General features: G+C 37.7%; 1 protein-coding gene across 4 annotated transcripts in view; it reads right to left on the minus strand.

The window, feature by feature from the left end:
* snu (ABC-type transporter snustorr) overlaps window positions 1-27,720 on the minus strand; it is a 51,171-nt gene that overhangs the window by 12,444 nt on the left and 11,007 nt on the right. The window contains exons 1-2 of one of the 4 annotated variants that reach the window (XM_069121665.1): window positions 21,981-22,457; window positions 1,423-1,665 (exon numbers count right to left, since the gene is read on the minus strand). In XM_069121665.1, the coding sequence (XP_068977766.1) occupies window positions 1,423-1,619 (197 nt within the window). In that variant the 5' untranslated portion in view covers window positions 1,620-1,665; window positions 21,981-22,457. Of the gene's footprint in view, window positions 1-1,422; window positions 1,666-16,756; window positions 17,046-18,507; window positions 18,720-21,980; window positions 22,458-27,720 lie in introns of those variants that run through there. The other 3 variants (XM_069121661.1, XM_069121662.1, XM_069121664.1) reach the window with 3 other exon arrangements.

Raw genomic sequence — 27,720 nt, forward strand, 5'->3', positions numbered from 1 at the left:
ACCAGATCAAAGGAAAAAACGATATAAAGATTTCAAAAGCGAGACGAGTACGAGAAATTGGGCGAACGAAATGGCGAGTTCGATAAGTTTTTTCGTACACGTCTATAGGAAGCTTCAAAATGGAAACGTGCGTGAGATGTATATAATACGAAGAAATATGTAATATACGCAAATTATAGCTCATTGCGTAAACATCCGCATTCTAATTACGATAAAAAACGCGTTTTATTTGTTTTTTAGTTCTTTACACGAGTTCAGCCAATAGCAAAGTCTTTCGAAGATTCTCGTTTCTTGGAATCACCATAAAAACCTACGCTTATCTGTTTCGCAAACAGATCGATTTGCTATGAGCAGGCGTGTCATTGGAAGAGTCGCTAACGCGTACAGTACGGCTCTGTCTAATGGCGAGATCGGCGTGACGATTTCTTAGGCGAGTTGGTTCGCGTAATCGGCCGCCAGTTACGTGCTTCCTTGGCATAAAGGCCGATATTCGTAATAGTAGCCAAGATAATGGCCAGCGTGCGTAATGAAATTACGCAACGACGATTTCGCGAATTTGTTTTATCCCGGAAACTTTGAACTCGATTAGAAATTCTCGCTGGAGTTTCCGTATACAAATAGAATTCTCTACTGGAGCGGAACCAATTTTACACCGAAGAGAACGGCACGAGGAACGTCGAACGTTAACGAGAGATGGTCACGTTCCGTTGATTATCTTTGGCCGTTGCTTTCTAAGAAAGCTGCCTTTCGTTTAAGATTCTTCTCTAACAAATTCGTTCTTCGCTATTTTGCTCTCAGAATTTTTGCGAAAAATTTGCTCTGTCGATCGTCCAACTTTTCTTCATCGATCTGGAGAAGAAAATGTAGAAAATAGCCAGATGCAACTGGGTGTATCGTTCGATAACTCAGTCAATAACTCGTAAACTGTGTATAGTGGTGCGAACTGCGAATAGAAGCAATTTCATAGTTTATATATTCATAGATCGCGACATGAAATTCTATGAGTCGAGGTTGCACCGATTTCGTCACAATTGCAGCAATTAACGCAATCAAGGATTACCTGTTACTAGTCTTTTTTTGTATAGTTTCTCAGCTCGATGAATAAATAATTCAATATCATATGGTACGTCGAGTGTGGAAAAGATTTTCTAATATCGATAAGTTCTAGCTATTGCTCGTAGTATCCCGATCGCTTTCACCGACAATTCAAATCGACAATTACGCCTTTAGGAAATGAGATCGACTTTGAATGCGTAGGCAGATAAGAACGAAAGCTTATTGTTCGGTGAAATTATTTGTAAAATTGCCACGATCGTTTACAGGTGTACGCTGTAATTTCGAGGAAGCGATCCAAGTTCCAAGTGAATTTTTTAAAAGATCAGATACTTTTTTTTTTACAACGTTTTCTTTATTGTTACTTACATGGATCCCTTGGGTACGGTCATGTTAAGATTTTGCAGGATGTGGTTTGGATTTTTACTGTTTCCGTAACTTTTGAAGGCGTTTCTTACGCTCACTGCTTGCTGTCGGTTCCACGCCGGATTGTTCAAGCCTGGCGTGGCCAATGCTGGATTCGGCGGTATCGTCATGTCCACGCCGGTGTCTGTATTGTTCTGCATATTGTTCGCGTTTATTAGACCACCGTCACCTCCCGCTGTTGCGTCACTGAAATAAAAAGAAGACAAAATTTTTGATAATTTAGATATTGTAGCATACATTTTTTTTTACTTATTTATTTTATTATTTATTTATCGTACTCTCGCTTTCCACTTTTACCAATTAAATATAATTGAGACTAACGTAACGATAAATTAAACATAATACAAAGTTCCACTTTGTTTGGACAAACATAAACGACAAATCAAAAATATCTTTCGGCAAACTAAAGTTCCTCCAACTTTCTATTCTCAACATTTCTTGTATTTCTATATCGTATTTCTGTATATCTTCTAAATTTACGGTAACGATTCTTTGATTATTTTCAATATTTTCATGTCCGTTTAGATTTTCTGCATTCGAAGAAACAAATTAATCGTTCATAATGATGCAAGTAACGCAGGTGAAAAAGTATGTATTTTAAAGGCGATAGCACGCAAATCGGAGCATTTATGACGCAAATCATACTAATTGTGCATGACAGATGAAACCTCGAATTGTTAGCTTATGCGATGACGTGCACTTCAACTTCCAAGCAAAGAAACGTACGAACCAGGGTCCAAAGTTTTTTCACTGAACGTTCTATGCAAATGTATCCACATTTTTGCAAATTATTGCCACTATATAATAGTTTCTTAATCGAGCTCGAGAAGCAAATTTTTAAACGCTAGATATTTGTACGATTTGCGTCTAACGTTATGAATATTCCAAAATCAATTTCAAGGAAGTTGCGTTCAAAGGAACGGCAACGATAAAGTTTAAAGAACATTGGAACGATACCGAAGTTAGAAGCTTTTGTTGCAGATAACGCAACAATCAACTGCACGAACTTGGTTAATATAGTTACGTTCGTCTGTTCTCCAAAGAAACATGAAAAATTAAAGAAGAGACAGCCGCAACAAGGAGTCAACTCTATTTTCCAGTGATTTCAGTAAAGCGATGAAAACCGACTCAAAATCCATCGAAATCAAATCACTTTTTAAAACTCGCCACAAATTGGTATTCGACTAACATTCGTAGTATCAAAGTTTTGCACCTCTGAATGCAATTTAAATGCCGTAGCTGCCTCCTTAATCCTTTGCACTCTGAATTTTATTTCAATTTCGTTAGTAGCAGCTCCCAACGTTTTTAAGCGTTTTATTTGAAATTTACTTTAACTAAAAAATAAGACGATTTAAATAAATAAAGGAAGAAAGAAATTCACTGAAATACCAGTTTTATTCACACTATTGTTGTATTTTCTAATTCTTAAGCGTATGATATATCTTGAAACAATTTCTAGGATGCAATTCTGCTTTTCTTTCGCGCGTTTCACAAAAAAAGATGGACATGAAAGAATGTCGAGTGTCGGGAAAATGATCGATTTTTTCGTTGATCTTTTGGCTTCCGAGCAAAAGTTTTCGATTTACGAAAGATCATGTCGACAAGATTCGTTCGAGATAAAAATGACGCATCGATCGAGCCGCTGTTGTGCGAGAAAAGGAATCTGGACGATTAGAAATTACGAAAATTTGGGATAGATTCGTAATCGAGTCACGAACAGTGCAGGGTCGAGTCACGGTCGAGTCGTAAAAGCGTCTTCTCGAAGGTGTTCTCGAGGATCGTCTGGGTAATTTATAAAGAAATCATTGAATGCAGAGAAAAGAATGGAACGAGTCACAGGAAAGTCTCGAAGCAAAGAAAAGCCGACTATGTGGCGATTAGTAGGCTCGCGTGCAGGTTAATTGGCCATCGAATTACGCGTCTCATTCGTCCGACATTCTATCGCGACGTTTCTCTCAAGTTCGCGATTCTCCTAAGAAAATCTGATGTTCTTCTCAAACAAATTATTCCGCTAGACTGGCCGAGGTTCCGTAATTCATCGTTCGCAAGAAAAGCGTGTTACACGCGAGTTACAACTTGAAACTACACTTATCGTCAAAAAGAAAACCCAGGTGTGCTATCTTTAATTTCTCAATGACGCGTGCAAAGTTTTTTGTCTGTAACGTATAATATGAAAACATTATGAGCTCAGGATATGCGGTTCGTTGAAAATAATTAAAAATATTAGAAGGTTTAGTGTGTAACAAAAAAAAATTGTTTATATTAAGAACGAAATGTTAACACATGTACAATAAGAAAATAATAATCAACATAAATTGTAACTAACAATAATTACTTATCAAACATATATACTTGTTTAATAATGGGTACATCCCCCTTTATTTTCTATTACTTCTATTGTACGATTTGATATCGATTTATATAGTTTCTCGATATAATTTTGACTTAACGTATCCCATTCGCGTACAATTGCATTTTTTAATTCTTCTACGTGTTGATACTGCTTTCCATTTGCGTATACGCCGTGAACAAGTTCTGCCCAGCAATGTTCAATAATATTAAGTTCCGGACCATGGCAAAATAGATATATTATTTTCATTAAAATATGATTGGACCAATCTTGATGTGTGTACAGGTGCAGTATCTTGTTGAAAGATTTAATCAGGTCCAGAAATGCGTTCTACATGATTATTTATTTGTTCTTTGATTACATTTATGTATCGGACACTATTCATTCTCCCAACGATGAATTTGATACTTGTCTTGCCGAAATAACCGATGCCGGTCCAAACCATCACGTTGCCTCCTCCATTTGTCGTCGAATTGCTAACATTGTCTCTTTTCTTATATCATGAAAATAATATTTTAATCCATCAGGACCATCCAAGTTGAATCTTTTCCATCTGAAAATAGTACCCTTCTCCATTTCTTTTTCCAATGCATTCTTTCTTTTGTAAAACGTAAACGTTCTACTTTGTGTTTCGTTGTTAACGAAAGTTTCTTTTTCAGTTTTAGCCTCTTAATATCTTTGCAGGATAGCAGAACTCGACGAACACTTGAAACACTGGCACTAACACTAGATTTTTCCATTATTTGTTTCGTTGTTAACTGCGAATTGGAAGCTATACGCAAAATTGCTCGCTTATCACAATCGGATAACGATGACGGCCGACCAGTACTTTTCTTCTTCTACAGATTTATATAATATTGTACTGTAATCTTTACTCGTTGATAGATCATGAACTACTGAGCAATTTCTAAACATATTAACAGAGCGTGTTATCATTTCGACCTTAGTATCGATTAGTTTTTCTTTGTTACACACTAAATCTCGTAATATTTTTAATTATTTTCAACGAATCGCATATTCTGAGCTCATAATGTTTTGATATTGTACGTTACAGACGAAAAACTTTACATACTTCATTGAGAAATTAAAGATAACACACTTGGGTTATCTTTTTGACGAGGAGTGTAATTCAAAATTGCGAGCTCCGTTTTTTCGCGCCACATTTTCGCGCTTCGAGTTCACGGTCTTTGGTCCCTTTCGAACGTTATTCATTTTCCAACAGATTTGAAACAGATGTTAATAACGATCCTCCATTCCCGAGTTAAAATATTCCATCTACCATCTCGAAACATTCGACACAGTGAAAACAGTCTTCCGTGCTATTTGTGTCGTTTCTTTTTCTCATTCGATTTAAAATATTTCTTCCGTAACAGTTTGTACAACGTAATTTCGCTTGAGAGACAAGAAACAACACGGGAATCTTTGGTATTTAAATATATTGAGATATGTATAATTTTGTGTGCTAGACTAGATTGACCGCGTAGTAGTGATACGCGTATGTGAATATGTGTGCGTGGGAGCATGTGTGTGCGCGGTATCTCGAAAAACAGATGAATGTAACTGTTTCGTTGACAGTATGGTATGGAAGATGGTGAGACGAAGAGAGTGCTGAGACGCGTGCAAATGTATATCGACGAAGATCCTGGAAATCGTTTATTAAATAAATCTAAAACTATTTTAATATGAATTCTAATTGTAACCTTAGTGTTCCTTTACTTTTATTTCGGCGATTAAGATCCACAATTCTCAACAAAATACATCTCGAAAAATGGGAAAATACTAAGTAGAACATATTGTCTAAGGTTTATTACGCGCAAGTTGTCTTAATAGCAATTCCAAATTACGCGTACCATTCTCTCTTTCGGCAATTCCCTCCGCTTCCAGATTCTCCAAGGGAACTCACGCATCAAACGCATTTTCCCGTTAAAATTAAATTCTATTTGCGAGTTAAAAAAGAGTACTTCGGAGGTGGATGATGGCGATAAAATTGAAACTAAGAGGAATAGGCAGCTGGAAGATGCCCTAACATGCGAGATCCGCGTTAGCTGGCTTACGTGCGTCGCGACGGACTTGGGTCAGTCAGGATCGTTTAGAAAGAGCGAGTAAACTGGCTTACGTAAGAAAGCGGCTTTCTTTTCGCTTACGCTCGCCGGTTCATTGGGCAACGAGTATCGACGTAGATACCTGTTCACCGGCATGCGGCGATAATATGTCGTTTACACCGGCGAAATGTATATAACCCGTTTCTCTGAAACGTATCGCCGACCAAGGCCGTGCAAACATTTCTCCACGATTCCGTTGACGTTTTCTCCGGATTTGCGAGAGATGCTTGCTTCGCGAACCGAGTGCTCGCACAATTTTTCTTCCTTTTGCGGTTACGATCGGTTAAGACAGATTCGCACGGACAAAGTTGTACGTCGTTGAACCAGTGAAATTTTGGATCTTAAAATAGACCAGAGTAAGTTCCACCAGATAGTTACGTTTAGAGACAAAGCGTTCTTTCATGGAGTAATAAACTGACGAGAAATTCAAAATGCACGATCTTGCTTTTTTCATACGGAGTAATCGTGCTGCTGCACGTTATTCGATGAAATTTTGCATTTGAAGGTAGAAAATAGAAATGAAAAGGAGTGGCAGATTTAGTTACATCTGGACACAAAATATTCTTCGATAATGTAACAAACTGAAGAGTAATTCGAACTGAACGATCTTGTTTCTCACGGGATATGGAATAATTGATTTGTTCGTCGTTATTCCATGAAATTTTAGATCTTACGACGGATTAAAACGACCTGGAATTACACGATTGTATTTAGGGACACGTGCGTATACACACATATACCTATACGTTATCAATCCTTTAAGATCGAAGATGAACGAATATTTAGATACCTTGAGATACAAGTAACCATCGCGAGTTATATTATCGGTTAATAAACGACGAATATGTTGGCGCTGATAGGAATCGCGTATCGACACGAAAATTACCGAAGCGAAGGAAGAATTGAAAATTCTATTCAAATATTATCGCGAGTTATATACACGTGCTTTAAGAAAATTGATACAAGACACCGTATAAAGAATTTGTTTACAGACTGATACACTGAGATTCAAGTTATTCGGATACATTCGACAAATCTTTGATCGACGATTTCAATCGACGATTGACAAGATCGTGGAGATCGCACGAAACAAGATCGTATTGCGCATCACCGCATGCACGAAGATTGTGTTGAAGATATTTTTATTATTTGCAAGAGTGCGAGCTTGCACACACGATACGTTCATTTGTGCGTTTACACAAAGCGTCACGAAAAAAAGTGTTTGTTCAACCACACGATGAAAAAAAGTATTTACGCATAAATACACGATGAATCGTAGAATAATAAAGCGATATATAGTCTATGTTGATCGTTGCGTAACGTTGTTCAACCATGTTTTCTTTAATCTGTAAAACTGTAAATGTGTGATCGTAAAACGATGCCAATCTACTTAGAAACGATCGGCCGTCGAACGGCCAATAAATAAATCAGCGATACGGCTTTCTCGCGAATTTAGTCGATTTCCAATGTGGTTAAATTACGAGAGACGGCCAGCTCGAGGAATTGCACGTGCTGGCGAACGAGGAAAAGCCAACAAACCGTTTCGTAACGTCTCTCGTGAGTAGACATCGACCCGAAGAAGAAAGCAACTGCCGCGAAGACGTTTCTATGACTTTTAGTAGCCTATCTTCGACAGTGACCGATGATCATCGAAGCAAGCAATGCCGAACGTGCCACTGAAATGTCATCGAACGACAAACAGTGGATACGACACAAGGTAACACAAAGATGATCGTTCGATGAATACATGTCGCGATGCTTATAATTCTTCGTAATTATCGTAGCATTCCTGACGTTTCTCCAAGTGTCCAGACGTGACTTTGTTACCTCAGCTCTTGAATCGTCCAGTTCATTAACGCACAAACTTCGTTCTGTTGATGAACATTCTTTACGATAAAAATCTTTTACGTTCACGACGTACGTGCAGAATACGTAAAACGTATTCTTAATAAGATACGCAGATACTTTGGTATGTAAAACTGGCCGTATTTGTTCAACTCGCATAAGGATCGAAGATCCAGCGATTCTATAGAGATCTTTGTCACGATACAGTCCTTCCGCGACATAATCGCGGATGCGCTTGCAAGAGTTCTGCGATATAGCGGATACGTTGTTTTAGAAGGTTGGAACGCAATAAACGGAAACGAGAAGTAAAAGTCTCTCGAGAGATATAGACAAATATAGATAGGTCGCTGAAATCGTTCAAATTTCATAATTTGTCTTTCCTTTGTAAACAAATTGCCTCGTTATCCGAACGACCAACATCGTGAAATTTCTTGTCGGACAGCTACTTTAAGTGACGCAATACAAGATAACCGTGGATGATTATTCCAAGAATGCACTCGAGGAATATCACGATACACATGATCGTTCGCAATTATCGTAGCGTACCTTTTGTCGGAATGTCGAGACGTGACTTTATTATCTGCATTTTGCGCATTGGTTGGAATCGCGCAGGTACACGAACGCTTTCGACGTTTCACGTAACTTCCTTCGAGACGAGAGGAAGTCGACGAGGCGATCCATCGAGGAAACGGTTATCGACACGCGTGTGCATACAGCAGCTCACGAAAGTATTTGAACACTTACCATAGAAACCTTTTATGTACATATTATGTTATATAAAGCATTTTCAGATTTTATTAACGTCATAATAAGATACGACTATGTACGTAAAACTTGAGGCCAATTTAAGAATATACGTACAAGTTAAGATACGTAAACCGCGAACATATACTTAAAAAAAAATTAATATATAGCGTCTTAAACACATAATAAGTGTCAAAGATATTTCACCGAGCATATTTATTCGTACGTTACATTTATTTCAATGTAATGGATAATCGACAGTCTGTCTGTGTGATTTGTGTAAAATATAATACTAGGTTGTCCGAAAAGTTCCTTTCGTTTTATAAGAAAATACTAGACGTACAATCTTTTTCGTTTCATATTAGTTTATAGAATTATGCACGAACATAATAATAGAAATACGACGGAATGGATCATACCTAATTCAATAAAATAATATAAAACAGAAATTGTTGTTCATCTATTATCACCTTATGAAACGAAAGAAACTTTTCGGATAATTTAATGCTTGATCATATCAAGACTGATAATTGCGTCTTATTACGGTGCTAGTGAAATTGAAAAAATATAATATATCGATAGAAGATTTCCATAAGTATCGAAGAGCCACTGCATATCGCACATGCTGCCAGCGAGTAGCGTTTTAAAGCACGGTAGCGCTGGGCGAACGTGCGATAATTAGCAGCCAGGAATTTGCCAAGAGGGAAGACAGAGAATCGGAGGCTCTGGCAGAAATTAAATAGAAAGGAGAAATGTTTCGCGGCTGGGAAAATGTTACTCAAGCCGTAAAAGTGTACGGCTCGTTGTTATTCAATTTCTTAGGACGGTTAAGCAACGAGATAAGTATCGGACTTTTCGCTAACATTCGCGTGTTTAATGGTCTGTTGTTCGATTACGAACTATCTCAGATACGCTTCACTTTGTTGCTAAAAATAATTAATCCTTGTACGATCGTAAAAGCTCGATCGTTATCGTCACGAGCCTTGACTATTTTGTTTTATAGCGGTAAAGTAGAACGAAAAAGGCTCTCTATCTCTGCGTAACGTAACGATCGTGACGATTAAGCGTGAAATATCAAGATCGACCCAGTCTTCTTTATTCGAGAGTCGATAAAAAGGATTATTACGTTAATACGCAATTGTTGATTTTAGAGGACGATGCGTGCGCGTCGATCAACGAGGCAGGAACGTGACATTCGGCGAAGCAGACACGCAAGTAGATAATGGCCGTAGTAGTCAGACCGAGCAGCCTGAACTAATTTACGGTTAGATTACTTGATCTACCGTCGTTCCGAGGTGACGCGCGCATCGCTGTCGCGTCACGTATTCTCTTCGTCTTCGAATGTGCCAAAGTCTAACAACCACGACGAACGGTAGTTGTAGCCACTGTGCATCTCATTAACGCTATGAACATTATATGCAACTTTCTAGCACTCGAGATGTTGCATTTAACTTCTCGAGGCTCGTCGTTCGTTCCACTTCGTTAATCGCATAGAACGAATCGTTGCAGCGACCGGACAGATTCGTATTACGATCAACGGCCAAACGCTATTGTATATAGATAATCGCGTTTAGTATTCGAAAATCGAAGAGATGTCTCGACGCGAGCAATTGCGTAAACTGGCATTCCAAGGGACGACGTACCGCGAGGACGCGTGTGGAAAGACCTGGCCACGTGAGTCTTCGTGTTCTGGGCCATGGTCGATGATCCAAGCGCCGATTCTGCGCTCCTCCCATTTCTCTGTTTATGCTTTCTCGAAAGCTTTCGCTCGCTTCTTCTTTCCCCGATTGTCTTCTTTGTCGTCGTCGTCGATGCAGTTTCACGACATCGTAGACATTTACGGACATTTTAAGACTCGAACTTTCGCACAATTTCCGAATAGTTTTGATAATTTCGTATTCAAATTTCTAGGATAGAAGGCACGATGTCGGGTCTTGTTTTATCCTCTCGCTTGCGTGTGTGCTTTGAGTATTGCGAACCTACGGATCAGAGGTACGCGAGGAGATCGTCAAGGTAAAAAAGTCGCTATTACCCCAGGACTAATCCCTGTTTGCGACGGTCTTTGAGCATCGACGTACACTTCGAGATGCTGTCTCGTCAGTGATAGATGTTTTATATGGTTATATCTATTTTATATAGACTACTTTTTAAATATACAGTATACTTACATTCACGTATCTCGTTAGAGAGCTAATAAAATTACAAAGTGTTTCACGTGATTCTACGGTAAGGGTTGGGGCACGTTCGCGGCCACTGTATATCCGGTAATTTAAAAGTGTCTAAACGCTTATACGCGGTAGCGCATTATCATCGTGACCTGTTTTCATGGCAAAATGCGAATTATTAATTACCGTTAATTTAATGTTGGACGTGTTTCCTAATCGTCATTGTTACAGCAGCGTCTCTAATGGTATTACCGCACACCCGGTTATTTCATAACTGTATTCGAAGCCGTGCATCGTCATGCAATAGTCGTTCCGGCGATACCATCTAATCGGCATTAATAATAGGAAAAAAAAGAAAGAAAAATTATTATTACGTATACGAATTTGCACACGCGTTTCTATCTTGTTACGGCCTTTTGTTTCGCTTCGTGTCTTCAGGGGTGATAAATTCTTAATTACACGTACTTGGATAATATCCATGGCAAATTATTCAATTTGAAAAATTGATATTTGACGTGTGAAATATGACGAATTTGATCGCGGCTGTTTATGCGTTTGTACGAAATTTCAAAGTTTGCAAGCGTATAATATGAAAAATATCAAAAGGAAAATACCTTAGTCGTTATGATATCGAGCAAATGAAGCAAATCTCTATCTTTAGTCGTAAAAATATAGGTGTGTACAAAGACAAGGTACAAAGGTACAAAGGTACAAGGTACAAAGACAAGGATAGGTGTGTATAAAGGTGTGTGTCATTTTTTACTAACGAGAATAATTAATTTCTAAGGATTACGGCCATTCGTTTTCTTAAACTTTTAGGAATAGTAAGAATAGAGATATATAATCTCGTAAAAATGTCACAACACTTGTATAAACAAGCGTAATAATCTTGATTCATTCAAGATGACTGGAGCTCGTGCTTAATATGTGCATAATTTTCAGAGAATACGATCGGATAAATAGATAATTTAGCGAATTAATAACAAGTAGACGTAGCAAGCACTGCGAAATCTCCAACGAGTCTGTACGTACGTTCGATGATTTAAGTTGATGGTAAAATAATCCCCAAAAGGATTTCTTTGACAAGTCTTTTTTTATTATTATTATTATTATTATTATTATTGTTGTTTAGTCCGTGCCTTTCGGCTTTGGACGAACTTTCGGTTTTACATCTCTTACATCTAATTCTCTTCTTATATGTCTACCTCTCCTCTTTTCCACTCTATTCTATTGCACTACCTTGCTTATTCTACCTCTAAAAACTAAGCATTAGGAACTATAAATTATCAACTAATGACTAGAAACTATTGCAACTTTGATCTTTAGCCTCCTTGTTGTGCCTCCTTCTTGTCGTTTGCCCTTCTCTTTTCTATTATTGCTTTTAGTTCTGCTAAACCTTCTCCAGTCTCCTTTAGCGCTTTTCCTATGTCTTTTGGTCCTCCCGTTATTTCACATTCTTCTATTACATGTCTTAGGTCTTCTTCTTTCCTTCTGCATAATCTGCATCTTTTTTCCACCTCTTCTTCTCGGAATTCCCTTGCTTTGGTCGACAAGTCTTCTTTTATATTTCACTTTATAAATTGTTTTAATATTGACGTTGTGTATTTTTTTCATATTAAAGTTTTACAATTTATTTCATTAAATCTTTGATTATTCTTAATTATCATCCTTCGTATTTTTACGATTTTACGGGGGAAAATTGCAGTAAAAACATTTAAAGCGTAAGAAATTACCGCACCAAGAACAATTTTTCGATTAATTTTTCGAAAATAAAGCATCTAAGCGTCATTCGAGGCATCGAATGCACGTACATTCAAATTGCTCGAGATTTTGTACTTTTTGCTATATCCTTACAAGTAACGGTAATAATAAATTTACCGTAGGCAATTCGCCGTGCCTTCGTTACCAGAGAGTGCTTCAACTTAATCATCGTAGTACATTTATGACAAGGATAAAAAGCAGCGCTGGAAGACTGCGTAAGTCAGCGAAAATCGAGACAGATCAACGAGCTCCAGTGATTTCTCAACGACGCGTTAAATCGTATGAAACGACACGAAGTAACGTGTAGAATATGATCGCGATTCAAATTGGAATTTTATTTCCTCTTTGAACTTTATTATTAACACTTTCACGCCCTTTGGTTTTTTTTCCCAATTCTTCGTGAAATTTACCGATTAATTTTTAAAGTTTTTATTCTTTTCGGCTCGAATCCCTTTCCCTTTTTATTTTCTGTTATTTCCTTCTTCGATTATGTCGCATCAAATACGGCAGATCCTGCGTTATCCGAACTAATAAGGAGACAAAATCGTTCGGATAATGTAATTTCCGGGTAATAGAAGAATCAGTTTCTTATGTGAAATTTCATTTATTCAAATACAGATTACGATTATCCAATTGACAGATTCTTTAAGTACTTATAGATCTTCTTGGCTGCTAAGTCACACAATTTCTTTAACCTAAGTAACTGCGTAATTATATTCTTTTCGTACTTTGAATCGTCGAAACTTTTTTTTTCGAATGGCACGAATACTTTGACGCGAGAACACACGTGCCCATTACCACTTACGTGTGTATAAATTGTTGTACGCTGTTTCCATTTATATAATTTCCACATATAATATCCTCATTATCACCTTTATCGCATTTCATTACGTCAGTGCATTTACAGTTTTTCTATTGTTGCCAGCGTCCAAGCAATCTACGCGCTTTAGATAATTTTCGATATGGCGTTTTCCGATGTCTCTGATCGTCACACTTTTTCCACGTTATGTATCTTTGCTAAACTTTGCTCCATTTACACCGCTTTCGAGCTTTTTTAATTATGTCGTATGTTGTTTCGATAGTTGTTAGTTTCATACCAAATTGTTATAATCAGGATCCACTCGATCGAACAAAGAAAATTATACAACGTGCACGAGCTTACATATCCGAAATGGAAAAAGGGAAATTTGCTAGGAAATGCTATGTTCGGATAATAGAACATTCGGATAACGAGTGTTCGGACAAGAGAGATTCTATTTTATTTTCTCTTGCACGTATTAAAGTCAAAAAAATTTCAAAAATGGTATTGCCATGTTGATTGTCCGACCTTCGAGCGTTGCAGTTTGCCGAATAAATTTCAAAAAAGTTACAACATAAAATCAGCAAATGTAAGATGTTCGAATATAGACACCCAGATTTCTTAATCAATGGAAATACTGGAATATTAAAAACGGATTTTGCATGTTTATCTATGCGACAAATAAACTTCATCCTGATCACGACATCTTACGATTGTCTGTTACGCGTCTAATGCAACGTAGCGTATAAAAAATGTTAGTTATCTAATACGACGATAACACGTGGCATATGCGTGTGGCAACGTGCGTATATTATCGATTGGTCGCGACATTCGCGCACGTACGTCCCATATATCGATCGGCCTTGTGAGTCGAACGCATCGCACGCTTCGCCATTTCGAGGTTCCAACCCCTTTCTTGTTCTTTCCTTTTTTTCCATAATCGAACCGTCAGCCTTCACCTTGACTCAATTTCGAAGTGACATCTGGCCGATCCGTCATCGACGTCGATTTCGAGCGTGACTCCCATGATAAGCGCGAGTCTTCGACAAACAATTCGCTGTTCGTTAAATACCTGACCTCCGTCGCTTCTCTTTCGCAATCGAGTTTCCCTTCGATCTGATTTTCGTGTCATGCAACTGGAGTTCCGTGCTACTGCATCTTTTGGAACGCATGATTCGTTAAACGAACCTTGGAATCTCCGACGTTTCGTGATTCGGAAGTTGAAACGATAAAAAACACGACCGACGAAAGTAGAGATTTCCAACATAAGCAGTTGAATATTTTTACCAATGTAAATTCCAATTTTTACGATTTTTATCCGATCGTTACCCGATTAATTCCGTGATTCGGGAAGAAAATTGAGAATTTTCAATTGTTACGGTACCGTTGAGACGAAAACGTCTCCTTGAAAGTAAAAATAGTTTCTTTGATATTTTTCTTGAAACGTGTTCTCGAGAGACTCGTCGAACGATAGAAAGAAATGCGATAAAGTAAAAAATATTTGAATCGACGAATACAAAGTACAAGGTTGCTTTTTACGCTTTCGTTATAGTTAACCAAAATTTTCCTCTGTTTCTCGCTTATTGAATGCCAATCGTCTATTTTTTATTAGTTATACAACGCTACTTTTCATAAGGCCTTCTACGCGACATGACTATCAAGCAAACATGTTTTTGCCCGAGTTTTTCTTGTCTCCGTACGTAGTAAAACGCGCAAATCACGTAAGAAAGGCAAGATGTTACGCGATAAGAAGGCCGCAACAGTGTTTCAACTTCCTCCGCGAACTCGTCGATTTATCGTTTGAGAGGCAGATGTACTTTGATCCTCGTTATAAGAATATGATGAGTAGAAACTCAACAAAACCGAATGACACCTAGTTTGCGTTATTCCACGGGAATGAAATCCACTTTTTCCAACAACACGGAAGAAATTTTTCGAATGACCATCGATAATGTCAAAGTTGAGTGTACATAATTAAATACAAAAATTATATAAACAGTCGATGAACATAACTCAAGTATTTCTTACTAAAAATGTAAAAAATCAACGATAATTAACTTGAAACACGCGTCCAAAATATCACGTAACTTCTTTTGTCCAAGTTCAAACGTTTTCAAATAATTTAGTATGCTGCGAGAAATATTCGATTCTACGCTAATTCGTAAAGAAGCTTGTGATGCGACTAACGTCTTCTTAAGAAAAGCGTGGAAAGAAGCGAGACAGTAGCGTGTTTCAATCGAAAGAGCGGTCAAAGGGTGTCGATGAATAAATCGTGACTTATCACGAAACAATCTGCAGCCGTGGTAACAGGTTGAACCGCGTCGTTCAAACCAGTCCGATTATGGAGAACAATTGCACTTTAGAACCCGACGACTGCCAGTGTTCGTCGATCAGCGCGATTATAGCAACCATGATTCATGTGGCTCGTGACGATTGTCGTTAATAAACCATATATCAGCGATCTGATTAGCCGTAATGTGATTTGTAGATTGATACTTGAAGAGTATCGCTAGTAATTTAATAATGTTAAAAACAAGGCAACGGAACTCTTTATTGGTTTAACTAGATTTTAGACCGAAATATTCATTTTATGGATCATTGAAGTTTTTCGATAGATATTAAGATGTCGCTTAACGAAATTATGTCACGTAGAAGATCGAATATGTTTGAATAAAAATCAGGTTAAGAAATTAAACGATCGATCTTCGGGTTATTCGATCAATTCTAATATAAATTTTAAGCGACATTGCATTAATATAGCAACTATCGAACTAGTTAAAATCGCTGGTTATTCAGGCTTTTTATTTTTACAATTATTCGAAATATGCAAGTGTTTGTTTCTCTTCTTTGCGACATTAATATGTGTATGCACTTTCATCAAGACAAAAAGTGCTTGCGTCAATTTGCCGCCACTTTAAGTAGTTAAATGGCAAGATCGAATCGCTATAAATAAAAGTCGCTTTAAGAAATTTGATCTCCTGATTTGATTAACAACAATAGAAATTTCGAATTCATCGGTGCCTGGTTTAGAAACAAAATGACGAAAAGTTTCGTGATCAAAAGCGCTGCAACGTTAAATTTATCGCAACTTTTGCGTAGCTTTTACAGCGATAAGTAACATTACGTGCAACTTTGACGTTCTTCGAACGTACCAAAAGACACTTTAAAGAATGGAATGGTTCGATCTTCAAGGTTACTTGACTTTCTGTTCGCCACAGTTCATCAACCTGAGATTACGCGATTTTGAAATCGTGTACATCACGCGGAGAGATGAGAAAATCAGTGGACCTACGATCGAGAAAATGAGAAGAGAAAGCATTGGACGGCTGCGGGGCAAGTAAAAGTTAATAATGTTATAGGAATCGTGCGGCAGATTGGTTTTCGTGACTGCCTATGGAAAAACAAAGAAAAAGGGAGCAAGGAAACGAAGATCATCGATTTCACCGCGGTTCATTGTTATTAATCGTACGAAATATTCGCGTTGATTTTGTTATTTGTAACGCAAGCTTACCATGTTAGGGGAACGTAGCCGAACGACTGCGTAACCACTTTATGATGACGTTTCGATTTGCTTCTCCAGTAGCCGGTCGACATACTTAGTAAAATCGTTGGAATAAGCATTTCTTTTTTTCGCGGCCTCGTACCTAATTGTAATTGGTGCTCTGTCGAGGAAAGTCGACTGCCCGCCGCGGATTTACGCTTTTACTCGCTGCTCTATTGTGCGCAGTGCATTAACTTTCGTTGAAACACGAATTTCTTCTTCGATTACGAGCAACGAACGTTTAGTTTCTTTTTTTCCCCAATTTCAATTATTCGTGGAAATATACTCTGTTTTATTTACAATCGTTACACGCATCTCTCGATTACGAGGAACAAGAGCGCCGACATCTTTTCAATTTTATTTATTTGCATACTATACAGTACTTGGATATACCTACCTACCTACCGTTTATCATACTATTTGCTACATGTTATATGTATATTTGTTTCACCATGAAGAATAAGAATGCCGATGAGGATTGCCTCGAGGTGGCAAGAAATATAGTTTCTTCGTAAAGACGATAGACTGAAAGAAGTTCAGATTTATCAATGGGATAATTAAGAAGCGGCAAGGCAGAGTAATAGAGATTAATACGATCAAGATTTCTACAGAGAAAAGAACAATGCCCCACAAAATTCTTGCGCATGGAAACCTGGATAGTCAAGCCACGCTTTTTAATAACAAGCAAGAAGACTTTCATCCGCCGAGAGGGGAGATTCGATCTGCTCCGATACGCGACTACGTAGAATTGATAACACTCGTGGCTAAGCCAAGAGAAATTTCGAATTTCAATTTGTAGAAACCGAATGAAATTAGAACAGAACTTGAACAAGACTATAAAGACCGGGTAGTCTTCGACGAACCTAGCAGACACGTATAACAGTCTTTGTTACACGGAACCTTTGTACAGTTTCGCGGCGCTGTTTAATCTTGCTATTCGAATGCAGCCCGCGGGAATGCCAGTCAATTATCGACACGACGTGAAAATCCGCAGCAGGCGTCTATCGGTGATTTCGATGCTTCGATCGACGAAACGATAACCCGATATAACCAGTGGAGTTGTCGCGATACTCAAAAATTGTCCAATGAAATTCGCACGAAAATTAATCGATAGCAAATCGACGCATCGTCGTTCATCGACCTTATTCAGACAACGAAACATCAAAATAATCGAGGAATACGAAGAGAATTTATTACTTTCACTGACAGTACTGTCCTTTGGATTTATTAATTAGAATATTAGAAGAAATTCGATTCGAGCCTCTTCATCTTCAAAAATGAAACTGCACAGCGAAGATCGGCGACTTTAAAGAAAACGACACTTTCACTCGTTATTAGACTGCGAATCTTCATGCAAATTCACATTTTACGAACGTGGCCAATGAAATGAAACCTGAATAAAGATTTGTTTCGCTCTTTGAATATTATAACGAGCGTACTATACTTTGAATATTTTTTATATGTTTGAAAGATAGACGAAAGATACGGAAAGACAGATGTGAAAATATACTTAATATCCGTACGTACAATATGGAAAATTCTATAAAATGGTAACAGTTATAATATTTTATATTCTAGACAAACACCACCTGCTTGGTATTCACAAATATTTGAATTTGAATAAACATCTGCAGTCTACTCATTACTACCGTCCACTTTCCGACGATTTTAAAGAAAATGACACTCTCGCTCATTACCAACGTAACGTCGCGCTTACTTACTGATCGTGAGTGACTTCGACGCCCGCACAACAGCTACAATTTCGCTTATGAGACGAAACGCGTCGCGCAATCGAAATCGTCACGGGAAAACATATGTACGTCTTGATTCGCTGATCTTTTCGTTCCTTCGTTACACAATATTCGTCGGTCCTTCGTAAAATTATGCGATTGCGCAAGCGAGCAGGACGGTTTTCCATCGGGCGGGGATTACGTTTACGATAACACGAAATTACACAACGATGGCGTGCGCGTCACGATGCCGAACGTGGCCCGAAAAGTAACGAGGTTGTCCATCCATGCTGTTTCATCCATCTGTGAGTAGCGATGGGACCGATAAATTCCAATTGAATTTAATACCCAAAACTCATCGTATAAGGTTCGCATACCGTTATAAGAAACGATGACTCACGCAAGGATTTGAGTACTCGTCGTAGAATATGTTTGAAATATAACTATAAAATTACGTATTACTAAAATATTCGTAAATAAAATCTTACGATGTAACTTGATTTTAAACCGAACTGCGATGCTGTTATTTTTCGTAATCGTCGTACGGTGGCTCGGGAAATTATTCGAACGCTTATCACAGAAAATTTGTACGATTATATTGTTACGTGTCGTGTGATACTTTCACGTACCGAAGTGTGTAATTTTTTGTCTTCTTTTTTTTCTTGTCATTTTCGAGATATTCGTAGAAAATTTAAATTTGTTTGGTCAACGTTCGAATCTACTTATCGCATACTCGAAGCTATCGCTCGGAGATTTTCAACAGCTCCTTCCCTGTTTCTCGTTGACTTTTAGTCGGACTTTGTCGCGTTGCTGCTGTTTGGCTACGCGTTTGACCAACTCGTTTTACTTTCTAGAATCGTTCCGGATAGCGATTAATCGTTCCATCGAACGCACGAAATTCGTTCTCCCGCGGAATTTATCGTCATTTGGCGAGAGAGCCGGCACTCGATCGTGTATTTCACGAGTTTCGTTTTCTCTTCGATTCGACAAACCGCCGAGATTTCAGGTCACCGATCTACTCTCGATTTCACGTTGCATGGGATTACGAGGAACCTAGATTTATACGATCTAGTTAACTGGCGCTTCAATCCGATTTGAATCATAGGTATCAGGCGAATGTGAGAGGAATTTTCTCTCGAAGAAGATGAATAACGAAAGATTAGTAATCTTAAGAGCAAAAACACATATGGTAACAAACATCATAATTTTCATTCTTAAGGCAAATTCATAGCGACGACGATTCGTCGATCACGATAGCCCCATCGTTTTAGACATTTTCCTTTGTATCGTCGAGAAAGTATAATATATCTCTCTAGCTACTATTCTGCGTTTTCTTTCTACAAAACTGTTTTATAGACCGGTGACTGCTGCCAACGAAACGATAATTAACTTTTCCCACACATCATTTGTCTTTTATCTAACAATGAGAACATCGTCGTTGAACTTGTTCGTGTTACACGGCGAAAGATTCATCTTGCGTGAACCTCGTGTATGAATCATAAAGAGAACAAAAGACGCACCTTCTGCGTTCTACGCATTCCTTCCTCGATCTTGATCAACAGATACCGCGAAATTCCTATTTAGCATTCGATCGCCAACTTTGGTACGAAAAATTCTCTTTTTTCTGGAATTTTAAATTAGTCGAGATCGAAATTCGATTCGCCTCGACGAAGGTACATTTGCCGCATTCTCTGTCGATTAAAGCAGCAAGAAGTCGTTTGCAGACAATCGCGTGATAGGTTTTATACATTGAGATACGAGTTTTCGACGCTGATTCTTCTACGCTGGTCCGCAGAACACGCAGGATTTGTGAGTTCGAAGATATCCGAGGCGAAGAAAGAAAATTGTAGGAAAATACGCGTGCGAAGTAACGTGGGAATGCGTTCGATTTCACTGCGTGTGCATTCCAGGATTGTCAAAATGCTGCAATTCTTCCATATAACTTTCTATTTCGTGCGTACGAGGAAACCGCTGAGTCACTTTGAATGCTAGTAAAATTATGAGAAACGATCATTTCTGACGGTGTAATAAAACGAGGAAGGACTAAGAACGAATAATTTGGAAAATACGTAATTGTTTTTTTATTCTTATGATGTCTTCGATTTCTAATAGTATCGGATACGCACAGTATATTCAGGTTTTCAGAACAGATGAATATTAATGAACGAAGATCTGTAGACTGTAGATAAGAATTTACGTTTCTCGGTTTTTATAGTAACGGGATAAAATACGATATGTTGGAAAAATTGTTTCCTTATTCGATGTTGGAGTTAAAAATGTTTTTTCAAAACTCATTATTTGAAGTATAAAAGATTGCTTTGTCGTAATATTAAAATATTTTTTGTCTCGACAGTTGTCTTTTTCTTTTCTACAGAACTTCGTCAACCATACCTTTGGACCTATCCAGAACTTTGCATTTTTAGCTCTTTTATTTTGAAATTTGTTTCTTTGGTTACAAAATCATATTAACATGAAATATCGCGATGGTCGTTTTGCAAATATTTTAAAAATATCATTAATATTCAAAAAAATTTCGTACGCATAGATGTATATGTAACAGACTGTTTCATCTCTGGATTTCAAGTAACGAATAATAATAAATTTACCATTTCTTTCTCCTCTATCAGCTTCAATTTGTATACATACGTAATAACGTATATTTTAATAATTCACGATGTTTAAAACATAAATTTTATAACACCATATTCGATACTCTTGTGCTACGCTGAGAAAAAGTAAACTACGGTGATCGGCTAATCGTGGATCTCGATCAATTCGATAATTGAACGTTGGTTTACGCGATTGTTTGAACGAGCAGGATGTGAACACGGCTGTATACTTGTAATTACAGAGAAAACAGTAGAATGAAATTTCTCAGAGCCGAAACGTAGAAAATAACGTTGCTCCACGGGTGATAATTTCATGATCGTGGAAAAACGAATCAGTCGCCGAACTCGCCGCTTTTTACTTTTCCTCTACCTTCGTAACTAGCGTGAAAGTAAGGATTATCGGATAAGTCGATGATCTATCGTTTTTTCATCGTATCATACAACGATGGATACGTAATAGTCGAATAATAGAAGAAACTTAGAAGAAACGTATACACGTGAAATCGAATCACCGAACAATCCATGAAATTCACTATGGTTTATGTAGGGATCGATCGTGGTTGGTTAAGATCGCGATTTTGCCATCATCGCTTTCGAATTTCCTGCGGCGAATCCGGCTTTGCTAAAGTCCACGCGTTTTCTCACTTTTCAACGGAAGCGAAGGGGCGCCGGACGTTCGACTAATGGTCACCTTACGCGACCTCGAATTCGTTCATTTTTCGCCAAACGAGCTAGACGCGACGCGATCGTGTCGCGGGAAAGCTCACGGTTAATTTCGTTGTTCCGTGATAGATCAAATTTGTTCGAGTTCCAATTGAATAAACTTGTGAGACGCGAGAAATCCAAATGTCATACCTTGGATCGAACTCGGCCACAATCTCGTAGTGCCCTCTTCTCTCGATGTATTATTTCTTGGCGTATCTCGGACAGAGTATCCTGTAGGTGTAATCCTGGCCAGATGTCACCGACGTTTTACAACTAGGTATTATCAGGCGCGCATAAGCGAATTCGTATGGTAGATTTTTGCGACCATGTAAAAGAGGAAAGTACGAAAATTGGAGAAAAATTGAAGGAAAAGTCACCAACACACAACACAACAAAGTTGTATCAAGACTGAGAGGCACATATATAATTGCACGTTCTACACTGGACGTTGATCTATGAGATCGATTTGAGCCGCGAGGACGTGTCAGCTGGAGAGGATGCCTAGTACTGTGGCAGGATCGTCGTGCCCTCCGCACCTTTCGAGTCCTGACGCGAGACTGAAGCGGTCAGAAGCGAGTAAAATCGAGCTCACTCGCCACTTAACGAGCCGACCTGCGTCCTTCTCTCCCTCTCTCTCGCTCTCACACACCGTTGTCGTGCTCCTCCACTCCAACATCCAATCACGAGGTCTGTCCTCGTTCGACTGATCGGCTTTCTTTCTTCCGTCGCGAGCTCACCTTCCCTCTACCTGTCGTCCTTCGACCGTCCCGCATTTTCGTTCACGCGTGCTCCTGCCTATTAATCTACGCTGATGGTATCCGTCACTAGCCCCTTTCTTGAATCGCTTGATCGTTCAATTTCTCTGACTACTTCCATGCTAATTCTCCTTTCCTTCTTTTTGTTTTTTCCCTTACACCGCAGCAAGTGCTATTCTTGTAGACAAGAATAAGGTGCACTTTGAAGGAAAATTTAGACTAAGAGACGATACAAAAACAATATGAAGAAATATGCCACGGTATAAAATGGTATATCGTGCTTGTCCCTGCGATCGATGAAAATCTGTCGATTTGGCAATTACTTTTCTCCGTATCGAATCGTTCGTCGATATTTCCAGCAACCTACGTATCGCTTTTTTCCAAATATAATCTCACGTGTATTGATATTTTTATTTAATTTAATCGATGATATTTATGAAGTAAAATCTTCGGAGAAACGACATTTCTTAATTTTTTGTTTTTTTTTTTCTTTTTCGCTATATATATATATATATAGCGAAAACATCATTACCAGAATCTATCTATAAAATATATATATAGTGTACCATTTATTCGTCCAACATCTTCGTCCAAAAGATTCTCTGTGAAAAAGAAAAAAAAAAAAAAAACAAAAAATTAAATCGGTGCGTACGAAATGTCGTTTCTCCGAAGATTTTACTTCATAAATATCATCGATTAAATTAAATAAAAATATCAATACACGTGAGATTATATTTGGAAAAAAGCGATACGTAGGTTGCTGGAAATATCGACGAACGATTCGATACGGAGAAAAGTAATTGCCAAATCGACAATATATATATAGCGAAAACATCATTACCAGAATCTTGGGCCGATCATTTTGCAGATTCATCTACCAATTTACAATCTACTGATTTTCGTGCACTTTGAGCTTTTTGTACGAGCAAGCTTGCTTGTACGCAAGCATCGTACAGCTTCCAAGTATACGTATGTGTTTCGGGAAGAAACGCATGTTGTAGTTGGTGATCGGTGACCATGAAGAAGTTGATCGTCCAAGTATTTCTAGGTTACTACTTTCTTTCTCTGTACTTGTCCTATCATTATTAGACGAATCTTATACAATTGGGCGAAAAAATCACTGGCTGGTTAATGGACCAGATACCTTCATGAGTCAGAATGTAATAGACACGATGATTTCCACTAATTAACCCAGACAAACCTATTATTGTTCGATTGTCACCGTTGTGATATAAAATACAATAGTAATTATACTAATGAATCATCGATTGAAAGTATAATAGTCACGCTGAACTCCCGTGTCACGTTTCTAAAAATAACCTTGTTTGTCGATTACCATTAACCCTTTGCACTCCTATGTCAAGTGTGACTCGATATCAGTTTCTATCTCAGGAGCTCCTTTGTCGAGTTCCACTTGAAATTCTTCCATGTCCACCTATTTTTGTGAAACGCGCGAAAGAAAAGCAGGATTGCATCCTGGAAATTGTTTTAAGATATATAATACGCTTAAAAATGACAAAATACAACAATAGTGTGAATAAAACTTGGTATTTAAGTGAATTTCTTTCTTCCTTTATTTATTTAAATTGTCTTATTTCTTAGTTAAAGTAAATTTCAATTAAAACGCTTCAAAGCGTTGGGAGCTGCTGGTAACGAAATTGAAATAAAATTCGGAGTGCAAAGGGTTAATTTTTGTCTACAACGATTTAATACATCATGCATTCGTCGAAAAGTCGATTTAAATGTTTAATTTACGCAAACGAAGATCGCGACAGCATATGTTTTACAATTGTGGATGAACCGTAGAGTTTCGCGAAACAGAGTCATCGCGGAGGCGAGGCAATTGAGAGCAATTTTTCATGTAAAACGTCTCCTCGCGTCAACGCGTTTAAACGTCCGGCAAAATACGGAATCATCTCGTCGCGTATTACGAACAAAGACGCTTGTAACGATTCCAGACATTATACTTGCAAAATCCTCGACGATTCTTTATCGCGTTCATACAATTTTACGCTATTTCTTGCGTCGGCAAATGAACAAAAATTAATTACGACAAACAAACTACCATATAATAGCGTCACAAGTCTTTCAGTTAATGTTGATTCAACTTCGTACTTAGTCGTCGATTATCCATTGTGGCGTTATTCACGTGCAGCCTTTTCCATTGCTCAATACAATTTTTTTTAACTTTCGCGCTATTGTAAATATCCTTAGTTATTCGTTCTTTTAGTATTCAAAGGAATTTTCCAGATATCTTTTTATAAAAGTGGGCAGAGCACAGGAGAAAAATAAGTTACAGGCGTAACATTGTCGTTTTGTTTGCTTTCCAGGGTAAACGTTTGTGTTGCCACCTTGTTCGTAATTTCAAAAATATTGCCTTCTATAACGTGAAATTTCTAATAATAGAATAGTCAAATCATCATTATTTTCACCGATAAATTGCCACGTGATCGTTTGCGCGAATATGTGCAAGTGATTTACGGTGAATTATTTCACTATTTCATCGTATATTTATTTTCTTTGCTTGTAATCTCATTTTTCAGCTAAGCAAAAACGCTCAACAATCTAATATCGAGATAAATATAAATAAGACATTTATCTCTAATGAAACCAAGAAACTCTACTTGAAACAAATATCATCAACGATCGATCTCTCAAGCGTTTCAATTTATTCTTCGACAAGCCGCGAATCTCGATGAAAAATGTGCTACTTTTTGCAGATCACATTTTCTTCTTTTTGTTTTCGTCGATTCAATGAAATATCTTGCGTCACGATTTCATGAGACGGTAATTCATTTTGCTCGCAATTATGTTCAGCACAATCATGTAAATGTATTCATGAGACACTACGTTCTATCGTACCATATTAGAGTCTGTATTTTCATTAACCAGAAATTACACAGTCAAGGCAATCGGTTCACATTCGATTCACTGTGTTTGACAGGGAAATTATTCGAACCACTGCTACCTAACGATTTTCGAATTGAATTCTTCGTTAGAGAATTTTTTCCCTAGAAATTTCGTGCGACATAGTCGTCGACCATTCGAAAGGCGATCGGAATCGTCACGCTCCATCAAACAACGTTTCGTTTTGTTAGTATATACTACAGGATAGCGAATAAATCGTTTAATTAGTCGGCAAAGTTTAGCCGAGATTGCCAATGGCGATCAACAAACAATTTCGTTCCATATCGAGAAATAGTAAGCGTAATAGTGGTCAAGACGGTTTGCACTTTCCCCAGCATTGCGTAACACGGCTACAGTTCCTGACGTAATGTAGGCCTGATTAAATAACAGGAAATTATGCATCTTTTTTCTCTCGAAAATTGCTGCCATGATTCTACGAATTGCCGATACCTTTGAACATACGGAGCAAGCCTCGTTGCATTGTATTTATCCGATGAGACTATAAAATGCCAACCTAACGTATGTTTATATTATACATTTATACATAAATTAGGAATATTGTAATGTTATAGCGTAATGCTCGTCGCATCGATTTTCCTTTCGACTTAAGGCATTTAAGGCTTTAGTTTCAAATTTTCACACTCGGGATCGGTTGATATAAATTGCTCTAAATGTCACGAAATTTCGCATTCACTTGCAAGTATTAAGAAATCGTGAGGCCAGAGATCGATGATCGTACGATGAAAATGTTGTTGTTAACGTTAGGAAAACTTCAATAATAGAAGAAAAATAATAATAATAAAAATTTAATAATGGAGAACGTTCTTTGGTACCGCAAGTCAGATCACGAGCTTTCAGTTTGTGTTATTTAAGGAATTTACGCTGTTGAAATGCCGCCCACGAAATTCGTGATATTTTTAGAATATATCGGTAGGGAAAAGTACAGAGTAACGATTGTTCCTTCTTCTTTACTCGTATTTTTGCATACACATTTTCTTAAAGACCCACCGAGAAAATATTCCAACAATTTCTGATAGAAATCGTTCTGTACTACAGAAATTACACGTTACAGAATATTTTATAAATTTTCATGAAATAAGAAACCTTTTTGGTTCTTCTTGGTTGGTTTCTTCCTCTCTTTGTTGCAACCGTCGTTTGCAAATTTTAGCCTGTTTATGTGGTTCGAGGGATTGTCGAATATGTTTAGGCCTCAGCGACTTAGGACTAACCTTTTAGATTTAGGACTGAGATTAAAGATTTATTTCAAATTTCAGCCCAGAGGAGAATGTATTCGGTGCGTCCTTTGTAAAAAAATGGGCTCGTGCTAAACGCATAAGAAACAAAAATAAAAAAGAATCTCCTACGTTGTGATTCTGACAAGTCGTATGATGATATTTTATTTCGTCCCTCTAGAAGGCTAATTAATTAATTAATTAGGTTTAATATTATCGATGACTCATGTACCTAATTATTAGATCATTATTAGCTTATTAGATTACTATTTGTAGAATGTAGAAAGCTGATTAATAGTTTGTCGTTGGATGATACAATTTTTCGCGATAAAAGTTGTCGAAGATAAAACTTTGTCGATTCGAATCTTCAAAGATAAAGATTATTCGTAAAATCGCGTTTCATTTTATTAAAAGATGAAATATTTCATCAAGATGTATCTTTTATTTACCCCAAGATGCCGGAAATAAATGACTTGTTATGAGAAACCTATCGCGATGTATCAAATATAAAGCTTAAGATTCTGAAATATAACAAGTTTAACATTAAATTAGTCAATAGCGAAAAGAACAGCTGCGTCGTTTTCCAGTTGTTTCTTATGTTTTTTCAAAGTAGTAGCCTTTAGCCCCGATCTTCCACACTAATTACCATAATTACCCAAGTGTACCGATGTTAAAGGCTATAAGAGTAATCGCATAAAAACAAAAACGATCTGTCATTTTTCCGTGTCGACTCAGCTACCCCGAAAAGTGAAAGCGATTTACCTTTCTTCGATCCGTCGGCCATCAGATGCGAGAATTCGTCGGTTTCCATCATCGACCGAGAATCGAGTTGATAAAAATACCTACCGACTGAAAATGGGGGACGATAATCAAACAGCATTATTTTACATAACTGTCATTACTAGCAAGAACCGGGCCATTTGGCCAAAAGTAGATGAAATACGATTCTGTCCGATCCATTAAGTTATCGAAATATCAGTTTGATAACTTTCTACA

This window comes from Bombus flavifrons, chromosome 10 (genome assembly GCF_040668555.2).
Source record: "Bombus flavifrons isolate JBK064 chromosome 10, iyBomFlav1_principal, whole genome shotgun sequence".
Lineage (NCBI taxonomy): Eukaryota > Metazoa > Arthropoda > Insecta > Hymenoptera > Apidae > Bombus > Bombus flavifrons.